Raw genomic sequence first — 13,250 nt, forward strand, 5'->3', positions numbered from 1 at the left:
TATGAATTGTTCACAACAAGTAATATGATCATATTCAATGTCAATCAGAAGTCTCTATTTGGCACAATAGCTGGGGGTCAAGGAGTGGGTAGGACATCAGCTTTGTTAGCCATTTACATCTTGACTTTACAAAAAGGGATTCCATCTGCTTCTCAGATGTTGGCAAAATAGATAATTGAGTGCCAATGCTAATCATATCACAAAGAAATTAGGAAATGTCTTATATTGTCTTGGTGCATACATTCCATTGACTCAAAAAGCTTGGTGTGTTCTATGCATTAAAATTAAATACTGCAGCCAGGATTTCATCTCTCAATTGTAGTCAGCCTAAGGCAGAAAAACCCCTAACACCTTTTGTAATCCAAGCAAGGCATTTAAGAGATTCTCTGGGACTTCATGAGTGTCATAAGCCTTGATCTCGTGAGATTCCATAATTTGCCCATTGCCATCTTCATCTCTTTGTTCCTTAATGTGTAGATGGTGGGGTTCAGAAAAGGAGTGACAATTGCGTCAAAAAGGGCAAGATACTTGTCCACTGGAAATGTGGGGAATGGCCACACATAGACAAAGATGCATGGACCAAAGAACAAAATCACCACAGAGATGTGAGCTGACAGTGTAGAGAGGGCCTTGGATGAAGCCCCAGACGAGTGTTGCCGGACAGTGATCAGGATGACAATGTAGGAAGTGATCAAAATGAAGAAGGCTCCCAGAGAGATGAACCCACTGTTGGCAGTAATCAGGAACTGCAGTCTGTAAGTGTCTGTGCAGGCAAGTCTGATGAACCGAGGAAGGTCACAGTAAAAGCTATCTAATTTGTTAGGACCACAAAAGGGCAACTTTATCACAAAGGCCAACTGGAGGAAGGAGTGAGTGATTCCAATTGCCCAAGAAGTTACTAGAATAGAAATGCACATTCTTAAGCTCATAATAGTCAAGTAATGGAGAGGCTTACATATTGCAATGTAGCTGTCAAAGGCCATGGCTATGAGAAGCACCATTTCAGTAGCTCCAACGGCATGAATAAAGAAGATCTGAGAAACACAACCTTCAAAAGAAATGAGTTTCTCCTTCTTAAAAAGGTCAATAATCATCCTGGGAGTTCCAATGCAAGAATCAATTATGTCAATGAAGGAGAGGTGGGCCAACAGGAAGTACATGGGGGATTGTAAGTGAGAGTCAGAGGCCACTGTGAGCACAATCAGAGTATTCCCCAGTATGCTAGCCAAACAGAACACAGAGGAAAATACAAAGAGAATGAGTTGCATCGCCCAAGAATTGGTGAGTCCCATCAACACAAACTCAGAAACCATAGATTGGTTTGCTACATCCATTATCTAAATCAGTATGACTAGTTCTGAAGTAACCTAAAGGGGAAAAGAATAAAAAAAAAAAGAATCAGAAAAAGAGGGATTTGGGGAGAGTCTAAGAGAAATGAATGTGCTTTCATAATTATTGCCTCATAACAAGACTGTCAACAACACCACCTTCATTAGGTATCACCATTGGTACTCAATTAACTTTCTACTCAGCACTAGGCATTGCTGCACCTACCACCTCCTGCCAGTACTTCTCACCAAACCCATTGCCATAGAAAATAGAAATTTACCCCTATTTTCATGTACGCTACTCTGACAATTATTTTTAAATGGCTAATTCATGGATTTAGATATATGTTACCCAAATTTAATTTCATATTTTCATAGAATTCATGAGATTTTAGAGTTGAAAAACAAAAACTAGAAACTCAATCCAATCCAAAGCTATCATCTTAAATCTATGAAAACAGGCTCACAGAATTTACCAGCCAACACCTGACAATGCATTTAGCTTATGACATCTGCTAGTTCTACTCATAAATGGACGTTACAAAGGATTTCCACAATATTTACTTTTAAAATGTGTGTTCTTGTACAGTGTATGTTAGGATAGTTGTGGTGTAGGGGGAAATACGATAGGTTTGATGTCAGAAAACATGTTCAAATACTAAATCAGTCATCATGTGACCTTATGTAAGTAACTAGATGACCTTAGCTATAAGGCCCTAGGCAAGTAAATAAACTCTTCTTTCCCTCAATTTTTTTAATTTACAAAATCAAGAAAGTAGTCACTGTTCTACCCACTAGCAGGTATTTCATGATAAATGTTTTATAAATTTGTAATCAAAAGGATTACTTACTGCGCAGATTCAATTTAGGTTTGGATCTCAAGATACAATGACACGTACTCAGAATAAACTTAACAAATAATCACATTTATTTACAACGATTAATAATGATTTAAAAAAAGCAATAAAGATAAGAATAGCATTCAATGCAATAAGTACTTATCAACATAAAGGAAAGTAGGAATAAGAAAAGAAAGGATACACACTCACTGACCAGGCAAGCTCAAATACCTAATAGACCGAGACTGGAGAATGGCCAAAAGGTCTGGTTAGGGAGGCAACAGGGAGCGTCATACCTTGTGTTTGGCCTCCAGCAAAGAATCTGCACCCCTATCTTTGCAACCAAATTCCCCCAAATCTCCCTTTCCAATGACCCTTTTTATATACATGTAAATCAGGGGAAAATAGTCTTGATATTTTTTTTGTGTATGTCTCCTTGGTGAGTACTCAGATCCAAGGTACGTACACATTCTAACAGTGGTTGGAGCTTGATCAAAGCTCCAACTACTGGTTTATTGTGTAATTGTCCAAGGACTGATCAATTCCTTGGACAATTACATGCTTTTCTCAAGAAAAATGTTCCTTGAGATAGATTGTTTTCCCAGGAAACATTGTTTATTTGTTATTTAATGTTCCAGTCTCCTTGATCCTGGCCAAGCTTTGATGACTGCATTTTATCTTTATGTCAGGTCATGAAGCAGTTACACCATTAGGTCATAAGATGGTTACACAGGGGGCTGGGGAGGATCTATCCTCCTCAGTTTCCCTTACAAAATTATATTAAAATCTATTAAATTTTTTATAATTGCAACTATAATTACTCATGTTTATATAGTACTTTAAGGCTTTTGAAGTGTCTTCCTCACAAAGACCCTGTGAGGAAAGAAGGACAAATATTATTTGTCCCATTTTACAAATAAGAAAAACTAAGGTGACTTGCCCATGATGACACAAGAATTCAAGGTAGATTTCATTTTCAGGTCCCTTAAATCCAAGTCAAGCCTTGGCCTATCTATCTGCCCATTTTAATATTTTCACTTTTACATATAAGATCTTATAATATATGGTAGAAACTATGCCCTTTTAATAGACTTAACACAGAGGAACATTTAAAATGTCCTTGTTTGTTACAATAATACTAATTCTTACAGATGTTGAAGGAAGTTTAGGTGGTCATTTATTTCATATATCTGCCACCTACTAGGATAACATTAAATTTAGTCCGTAGAAATGGTTCCTCAATTCATGTAATTTCTTCTTTCTGTTTGAAATGTCCCTCTCTAATCTGCTGTTGCTAAGACAATCCTATTTTTCCCATCTGGAAAGATAATCCAATTTTATAGACACTGGTTTGGTGTAAACTATTTGTGGCATTAATTTCCAAGCTGAGCAGGTAAATGCAAGTATTTACTATGTCTTCCTCCTTCTTAAACCTTTCCAAAACTTGGATGGAGCAGGAGTAGCCAGTGGTGCCCCAGCATGGAGTCAGGTACAATCACTAGGGAAAAAATGGGCCAGACAAGGTAAAACAAGAGAGCTCAACGAAAGCAAAAGCTAGAAGTCTAATTTAAGAATTCAAAAAGAATGAAAACTGCAGGATAGGATCTATGGAACTGAGGCATTTGAATACAGAGACTAAGAGAAACAAGAAACATTGAGTAGGAGATTGAATACCGAAGTAACAAATAAGAAAAGGTAAAAATTAAAAGGAAAAGATAGAAGGAGAAAAAGAGGAAAAAAAACACATCAGAGGGAAGTGAGGGAGAAAAGTGTGTATGGTGAGGACAAAGAAATATTATGCCATGGGAAAACATGCCTGAATTTGGATGTGGAAGATATTTTTTAGGTCACTTAATACAACTCCCTCATTTTACAGATGAGGAACTTGAGATGTAAAGAAGTTAAAAGATTTTAAGGTCACACAGTTAAAATAGGGTTAAGATTGGAACTCTATGGTAGCAGATATTTGAATACAGGTCCAGCATCTTCAAAACCCAGCAAGATATAAATTAAGCTTAACATTGCCTCACCATATGCTTTGTGACCACAACTAGATTATAAACTCTTTAAAATTTAGGACAATGTTTTCATCATTTCTTTATCCCCCCTACAGTCTAGCACATAGCTTTTTACACTAAATACTCAATAAATATTTGTTGCATGATGGACGGAATTGATGAGTGGAAGTAGAGACAAACAACTGAGGAGAAAAGAAAAAATCAATAAAATTGTAAATAAAATACAGATTATAGAGAAGAATAAAGAGCCATGTAGAGGGGGAAAAGCTCACAGAGATGTTAATGGTAGCTTTCTCACCCGTTCTGTGGAAGAGTAAGTCAGTAACATATTCAGAGGTCTAAAGATCTCAGAGAGTATAAAGTTCTCTCTTACAGTAAAATATCTTCCAAAATAAAGGGTTCTGTGTAACTTTTTCCTAATACTAAAGGTGGGTAATTAGCCAGATAATGTTAGTGATCAAGTGATGTTGCTGAGATTTGGGAATGGCCAGTCTGGGATTTACTAGACCTGGGAATGATGCCATAGAATAATGGTGGTTTTCCCAAAGGTCAAAGTGTTAGAAGAGCTCCTAAGTAATGAAAGGAAAAGGAGAGAGGGTGAAGAAAAGTGGCTCCTGGGAGCTGGGTGATTTGGTACCCTGGTTGAAATGAGAGGAAATTCATTTGGTGTGAAATGAGCCTCAATAAGTGAGTGATTAGCAAAATAGACTTGACTAATTGAGATAAACACTGGTGAGAATGTTACAAAATCATAGAATATAAGATTTGAAAGGAACTTAAGAGACTATCCAGTCTAACCTACCATATACGACCAAATATCTCTTTTAAAACATCTCCAACAAGTAGCATTCTCAAAGACCTCAAATAGTTGAACTTCCTCCAATGTAGTGTCATTTCCCATCTGCGCAAAAAGCCATATAAAATGTTTCTATAATAAGAAAGGCAGCTAATTAGTAGCTCTGAATGGTAGTGACCAAGTGATGCTACAGAGATTTGAGACCACCAACCTAAACTCATGTGGCAAATAAATTATCTCCTAGAATTGTTAGTTTTTCCAGGGGAACCAAGGAGAAGGACATTAATAAGGAGAACAGGACCTTTTTTGGAAGCCCTTTATGATTTTCTTCACTAATTTAACAATTTTTATACAGGGATATGAATAGGGAATAATCCCTAGAGAACATTTAAAAATTCAGTTTCAGAAATGTGATGACAATTATACTATTTCCAGAATTCTGATGTGTGTCCTATACAACTTAATCTGGAAAATGGGAGAAGTAATTACATGGATGTTTCAGCTTAAAAAAAAAACAAACAAACCCACAAAGGATGTGAACAGGTACTTTTTAGACAAAGAAATTAAAGCTATCTATAGTCATATGAAAAAGTGCTCTAAATCACTATTGATTAGAGAAATGCAAATCAAAATTACTCTGAGGTACCATATCACACCTGTAAGTTTGGTTAACATGACAAAACAGGAATATGATATATGTTGGAAAAGATGTGGGAAAATTGGGACACTAATACATTGTTGGTGGAGTTGTGAATTGTTCCAACCATTCTTGAGAGCAATTTGGAACTATGCCTAAAGGGCTATAAAATTGTGCATACCCTTTGACCCAGTAACACCACTTCTAGGTCTGTATCTCAAAGAGATCATAAAAATGGCAAAAAGACCTACATGTACAAAAATATTTATAGCAGCTCTTTTTGTGGTGGCAAAGAATTGGAAATTGAGAAGACACCTATCAATTGGGGAATGGCTGAACAAGTTGTGGTATATGAATGTAATGGAATACTATTGTGTTATAAGAAATGATGAGCAGGCAGACTTCAGAAAAACCTGGAAGGGCTTATATGAATTGATATTGAGTGAAGTGAGAAGAACCAGAAGACCGTTGGACACAGTAACAGCCATGTTGTGTGATGACCAACTTTGATAGACTTCTCTTCTCAGCAATGCAAGGATCTAAGATAACTCCAAAAAATTCATGATGGAAAATGCTAGCCACTTCTAGAGAAAGAACTATGGAGTCTGAATGCAGATCAAAGCTTACTATTTGCTATCTCTTTTTTTGTTTGTTTTGTTTCTTCTTTCTTGTGGTTCCTCCCATTCATTCTAATTCTTCTTTACAACTTGACTAATGTAAAAATATGTTTAATAAGAATGTATATGTAGAGCCTATATCAGATTGCACACTGTCTTGGGGAAGGGGGAGAAAATGTAAACTCAAAATCTTATGAAAGTAAATGTTGAAAATTAAAAATAAATAAATCAATTATTTTTTTTAAAAAAGATCCAAAATGTGGAGTCCACATAAATCCCAATTTAATCCAAAGATAATCCACCCCAAGTAAATTGGAAACAAAACAATTTGTTGATGAGTAAGATGATTTTGGTCAAGTCAAGTGAGCTCCAATGCATTACAAGCAGCCCCCAACTTAGAAATGGGTTGAATTCTAAAAGTTAGCTTCCAAGTTGGTTCAAATGAGAAAATAGTATACATCAAACACTTTGTAAACCAGAAGGCATTGCAAAAATTTCAACTGTTGCAATTGTTGGGATGGGGCTGCATCTGTGATTTCACTGAACGCAGGGAACTCCCAATGAGAAAACTTCTACCAATGCACGTTGGCACCTTGTCCTTAGCTTATAGTCTTAGAAAATTTCAAGCTTCCCTGAGAGGTTAAGTGACTTCCCTGAGGGTCAGAGTGCGTGTCAGAATGTTTCAGAGGCAGGATTTGAAGCCTGATTCTTCTGACTTTAAGTACACAATTCTACATTGTACCATAATGGTACCAGAGGTGGTTTATGTTTGTAGTGGGAGCCATCTCTAGTCATCCTGATCCATATCTTGCCACTGGACCCAGATGGCTCTGGAGGAAAGAGTGAGGCTGGTGACTTTACACAGCCCTCCCTCACTTCAATCCAATTCACTTGTAAGTCATGCCTTCATCTTCCTGATGCTTGATGTCATGATCTTCTTTGAGAATAAAGAACAAACAACAAACGACAACAGCAACAGCAATGTTTGTGGTGCCGGTTGTGCTGGTTCTGGTGTTATTGGTAGTACTGATGCTGGTGGTACTAATGCTAATAGTGTTGATGGTATTGATATTAGTGGTGGTGGTACTGATGCTGGCAGTGTTGGTGCTGAGGATATTATTATGGTAAATTAATACATAACTGGTTTAAATTGTGGACAAAAAACTTAGTTGGAAATAGCAAATATTGAGTGATACTTCATGTTCATTTAAAATTCATGTAGAATAAAGCATATCCAATAATCAGATATCAAATAACCTCAGGACTCAAAAAGCCAGATTTAATTTTCTTGCATTCCAGTTGTGTGAGAAAAAAAAGGCAAAAGAATCAAAACCTGATGATAGGTAGTGAATCTAAAAAGAAAATTTCAGGTTATGTCCCAAACCAGTGCATATTTAGTCCAGTAACAATGAGGTAAGTAAATAGATTAATGACCACCAATTCTTGTAATTAAATCTGATGCTATGTTGGGTTTATTAGGAGTAACCTCTTTTCTTCAGGCTAAAAGAAAGGCATGAGTGTCAAGACAATACTTTGTTATAGCTATTTAGCCAGGAAAGCCAGAAGCATCCCTCCTTTTTAACCTAGACAATTAGTTAGGTAGTAGTTGGGTTATCAGTATCATCCATATAGTTGAAAAATATGTACACTATCACAGTCCAGGAGGAACAGGGAAATTTCATTATAATAGCAGTATTTTAACAGCTTGTGTATATTGAGATTTTTTTATAGTGTTGTGGTGGTTGATGATAATGGTTTTAATTCAATAAATTAATTTTTGAAAGTTCAACAATATACCAATCTATGAACCAACAAGCATTTACTAAGTACATGCCATACTGGTTGGTTGTTGTCCTTTGTTCTCAAAGAGGACCAAAATGACATCACTATGTTAGAGTCAAGTTTCAGTGCGTCTGACTGTGACTGATCAGACCAATATGAGCTGAGAATTCTCTACCATGAGCACAAATGGTCCATGTGAACATTTGGAGTGTATCTTCTAAATTTGTGCATCCTGTATTTCCTTTGAGCTGTTTCAATTCTGCTTTACTCATAGAGCACAGCACCTTCTGTGAAGTGGGCGGCATGCTGAGCAGTCCTGTGCCAGCATCTCCCATGTCACAAAATCAATTCCAAAGTTCTTAAGAGAGACCTTGAGAGTGTCCTTGTATAGCTCCTTCTGACCACCATGTGAATGTTTGCCCTATGTGAGTTATCCATAAAATAGTCTTTTTGGCAAGTGTACATTTTGCATTCAACAACGTCACCAGCCCATTGGAGTTTCATAAACTAGAGTTTGAATGCTTGGCAATTTAGTTCATGAAAGGACCTCAGTGTCTGGTATCTTATCTTGTCAGGTGATTTTCAGAATCTTACTAAGACAATTCAAATGGAAACAATTCAGTTTCCTGGCATGGCACAGGTGTACTGTCCAGGTTTCGCAGGCATACAACAGTGAGGTCAGCACAATGGCTCTGTAGACCTTCAGTTTGGTAGTCACTCTAATACCTCTTCTTTCCCATACTTTCCTTCAGAGCCTCCCAAACACTGAGGTAGCTTGCGTGCGTCATCCTCATTATCGTAGTGCACATAAGTACACTACCAAAGTAAGTGAACTTATCCACAGCATTCAAAACTTCTCCATTTGCTGTAACCAATGGTTCCATGTATGGATGGTGTGGTGCTGCCTGATGTAGCACCTGTGATTTCTTTGTGTTAATTGACAGGCCAAAATTAGTACAAACAACAGAGAATTGTTTCATACTTTGTTGCATCTCAGCTTCAGAGACCGCATTGAGTGCACAATCACCTGCAAACAAAATCATGCACCAACTCTCCCTCCGGAAAAGATGCCCTAAAAATTGTCTGCTTACCCAATCCTGGTTGAAACACAAAAAATGTACAAACACACCTGCAAAAATGATTCAACTCACCGTCAGCACATGGAATGTGCACACACTTATAGACAACACAAAATCCAGTAGACCTGAAAGATGAACAGCATTGGTTGCAAGAGAACTGATCAGGTATGGCATCCAAATAGCACCCCTGAGTAAAATGAGGCTGGCAAATGAAGGCCAGCTTACTGAAGTTGGAACTGGCTACACATTTTTCTGGAGTGGCCACAGTAAAGGGTAGCTCCGTAAACCCGACATAAGTTTTACAATCAAAACTAATGTAGTCAACAAGATCGTATGCCTAAGGAGTGAATGACAAGTATATGACAATACAATTGCCACTTGCAGGAAAACATCACGCCATCATTATGCCTATGGTCCCACCATGATGAACTCTGATGAAGTCAAACAAAAATTTTATGAAGACCTGGAGACTCTTATCATCAATGTGCCAAAAGAGGACAAGTTTGTAATCCTGGGTGACTTTAATGCTAGAGTAGGCTCAGACTACCAGACTTGGCAAGGAGTCCTAGGGAGAAATGAAGTTGAAAACAGCAACAGCAATGGTCACTTACTACTGAAGACTTGTGCATCTCATGACCTTCTCATCACCAATACTGTCTTCCATTTACCTAAATGCAATAAAACTTCATGGATACACCCTTGCAGCAAACATTGGCGTTTAATAGACTATGTGATAGTAAGGAGAAGAGATAGACAGGATGTGAGAGCAACAAAGACAATGTGTGGTGTAGAGTGTTGGACAGATCACAGCCTTATCCTCTCCAAGCTAAATATTTGCATTCAACATAAGTGGAATCCCCAAGGCAAAATGACTACCAGAAGAATTAATGTCAACAGATTAGACCTCTTCTCTGACTGGGAACAGTTTGTTGCTAACTTGGAGGGAAAGTTGAGCCAACACACAGTTGGCAAGAGTGGAGCAGAGAAAGAGTGGGCAGCTTTCAGAGATTTGGTATATAGCACTGCATTTGCTCATCCGGGCCAGAACATTCACAAACACCAAGACTGGTTTGATGAAAATGATGGGGAAATTCAGAAGGTGCTAAATGAAAAATGAGAAACTCCACAAGGTTTACCAGCAGGATAGTTCATCTATCTCTAAGAAGGCAGTATTTAATTCTATCAAAAGTAAAGTACAAGCAAAGGTTAGAGAGATGCAGGATTCTTAGCTCAGTAAGAAGGCAGATGAAATTCAGTCTTATGCTGATAATTACAATCCAAAGCACTTGTATGATGGCTGAAGGCTGTTTATGGGCCAAAGACCTATGGTGCATCTCAACATGCCATATATCAGGCACTTTTCTAGGTGCTAGGTTACAAAGACAAAAATAAAATGGTACCTTCCTTCAAAGAGCTTACATTCTATCAACAGAAACAGCATACATCCTGTGCTGTGGCTATACTGTGCATATGTCTATTTGGATTGTATATTAAATGTATGGAATTGTGTGCTGTCATGCATAGTAAAGGAGCATTAACAAGGTAATCTACTTCAAAAAGATTCAGTTCTCCAGTTCTTCTGTCCTCCAGTTAAAGACTGAGGACTAAGAGAAATAACTGGATAAATACCCATTGAAGGGGGGCTAGGAATAAATGTACCATCAAGAAATACTTATATTTAAACAAAAGGTTAAGAAGATAGAAGGAAGAGGTCCTTATTAAGTTAAAGGAAAACCTGAGAGCTAAGGTTCAAAGGACACAAGACTGCACCTATAGTTCTTATCCCTAATACTCCCTAAAGCTTAGTTCTGGTGCTTAATCCTTTGCACTACCACCACTCCATTGTTATTACCCTCCTCCACCCCACCCCCACTCCCAATCTTGAAAATATTTTGGTTTTACTTTATATGTAAACACTGTGTATTTACTTATCTATGTACGTGTTGTCTTCCCCTCCCCCTGTAGAAAGTAAACTCCTTGAGGACAAAGATTATTTGTGTGGTTTTGTGGTTTGTTTGGTTTTTTTACCTGTAGTCCCAATACCAAGCACAGTGCCTTAAATATATTGGTGTTTAATAAATGCTTGCTGAATTGAATTAAATTTGATCAATCAACAAACATTTATGAAGTGTCTGCTCATCTGCCAGACACTGTGTTAGACAATGAAAATACAAATACAAAAGTGAGATCATCTACTAGGGAGACTGGATTGCATTAAATCAAATCAAGTTGAAATAAATTGAATTTCTACACGAAAAAGAGGAAATACACTGACAAATCTGTAAAAAATGACAGAGGATGTAATTCTGAAGGAATCTTTACTATAACTGAAACAAGATGTAGTATTGCATGTGAGGAAAACAAATCAGAATAGGGTAACATTTTTCACTGAAAAAAGTGTGTATATGGTTAAATGCTGACATATAATAAGAATATAATGACAGGGCTGTACAATAGACCAATGGAAGTGGTTTCCATTTGTATAGCCCTTTACATTTAAAGTACTTTCAGGTACATTATCCTATTTTATTCTCACAATAGTCCTGTGAGATAAGTAGCACATGTATTATTATCCCCATTTTCCTGAGGAGGACTCTAAGGTCTAATATTAAATAGCTAATAAAGTGTGAAGTCAGTATTCAAACCTAATTTCAAAATTCTTTACACTATAGCAGTTAGCCTCCCAATTTACAAAACAATAAAAATGCAATAAAATATTTTAAAATGAGGAAACTATAATACTAGATTGGTAGTAATACTTTAATTATTAAAAAAAATAAATTATAGGATTCTTTATTGAAAAAAAGAGTGGAGAGGGATTATTTTGGTTTGTTTGGTTGGTTGGGGGGGCGGGGTTCTATTGGGAAAAAATGGCTGTTTCTAGAATAAGCAGTTCTAGAATCTGCAAGAAAGAAATTTGGACCACAGTTAGTACTTAGCAGTCAACCCCAAATTTAACACTTTTCTAGTTCTCATTCTGTGGCATTTGTATTTATCAACATTTCTTCAATAAAATTCTATCCTAGACCTCTCTGCTCATGATTTTTTTGATTTCCTTTTTTCTTTCTGACCAGTACACCATTATCTCCACGAATTTTTCCCCTTCTTTTGCCACTCAAATCCCATCCTCAAAATTCTATCTATCTGCATTCCTTCTTGGTGATTTCATCTATTTTCCATGGTTCCAACTATCTTAATTATGAAGAAAACTTCCAAATTCATGTCTCTGGCCTTAATATTTCTCCCAGCTCTAGACCCAGGTTTTCCAACTGCATTACAGAATTTAAAATTTTCAGAATTATAAGAAACATCAGGGGTCATCTATTCAAATCCCTCTTTAAGCCATATTTCCCTCTTAAACATTCCCAAGAAGTGCTCACCTTGCTCCTACTAGAAAATCTCCAGTGCTGAACAAAGCATGGTGCATGAATGAAATGGAATACAATTTTGTGTAAGAAATGATGAAATGGGGGCAGCTAGGTGGCGCAGTGGATAGAGCACCGGCCCTGAAGTCAGGAGGACCTGAGTTCAAATCCAGCCTCAGACCAAACATTGACACTTACTAGCTGTGTGACCCCGGGCAAGTCACTTAACCCCAATTGCCTAACAAAAAAAAAAAGAGAGAGAGATGATGAAATGGCTGGTTTCAGAAAATCCTGGGAAGACTTGCATGAACTAATGCAGATTTAAGTGGGGGAAAAAAGAGAACAATTTCTACTATAACAACAACAATGTAAAAATGGACAAATTTTAATTACTTAAGAACTGTGCCAATATAATGAATAATTTGATTCCAAAGGACTAATGATGAAAAATTACTACCCACCTCCTGGAAGAGAGGTAATAGACTAAGTACACTGAATGAGTCACGTATGTTTGGATATGGTCAATGTGGAAATTTGTATTGCTTGACTATGCAAGGGTTTTGTTTGGTTGTTGTTTTTTTTCCAGTGTTGGAGGTCACAGGAGAAGGAGAGGTATTGTAAATAAATGATTGTTCATTGAAAATAAAATAAAATTTAATCCAAAAAAAGAAAGCTTCCAGTGATAAGAAACAACCCACTACTTTCTGAGGCAGTCCATGCCATATTTGCACATTATTAAGAATTTCTTCCTTACATCAGGTTGAAATCTGCTTCTCTGCAACTTCTACA

At 37.0% G+C, this 13,250-nt stretch overlaps 1 protein-coding gene across 1 annotated transcript; it reads right to left on the reverse strand.

Moving 5' to 3' along the window:
* Positions 1 to 374: 374 nt before the first annotated feature.
* On the reverse strand, positions 375 to 7,280 carry LOC110209972 (olfactory receptor 4F3/4F16/4F29-like). Its single transcript, XM_020988797.2, has 2 exons — positions 7,263 to 7,280; positions 375 to 1,337 (listed from the first exon to the last, which is right to left on the reverse strand). The coding sequence occupies exon 2, from the start codon at positions 1,332 to 1,334 to the stop codon at positions 375 to 377; it is 960 nt and encodes a 319-aa protein (XP_020844456.1). The 5' UTR covers positions 1,335 to 1,337; positions 7,263 to 7,280.
* Between the last annotated feature and the right edge of the window lie 5,970 nt (positions 7,281 to 13,250).

Source organism: Phascolarctos cinereus, unplaced genomic scaffold, assembly GCF_003287225.1.
Source record: "Phascolarctos cinereus isolate Bilbo 61053 unplaced genomic scaffold, phaCin_HiC Scaffold_3;HRSCAF=262, whole genome shotgun sequence".
In the NCBI taxonomy this organism is placed as follows: Eukaryota; Metazoa; Chordata; class Mammalia; order Diprotodontia; family Phascolarctidae; genus Phascolarctos; species Phascolarctos cinereus.

Excerpts from the sequence above, each read along its gene's own strand:
- LOC110209972 (XM_020988797.2), bottom strand. The coding sequence starts at position 1,334 with ATGGATGTAGCAAACCAATCTATGGTTTCTGAGTTTGTGTTGATGGGA.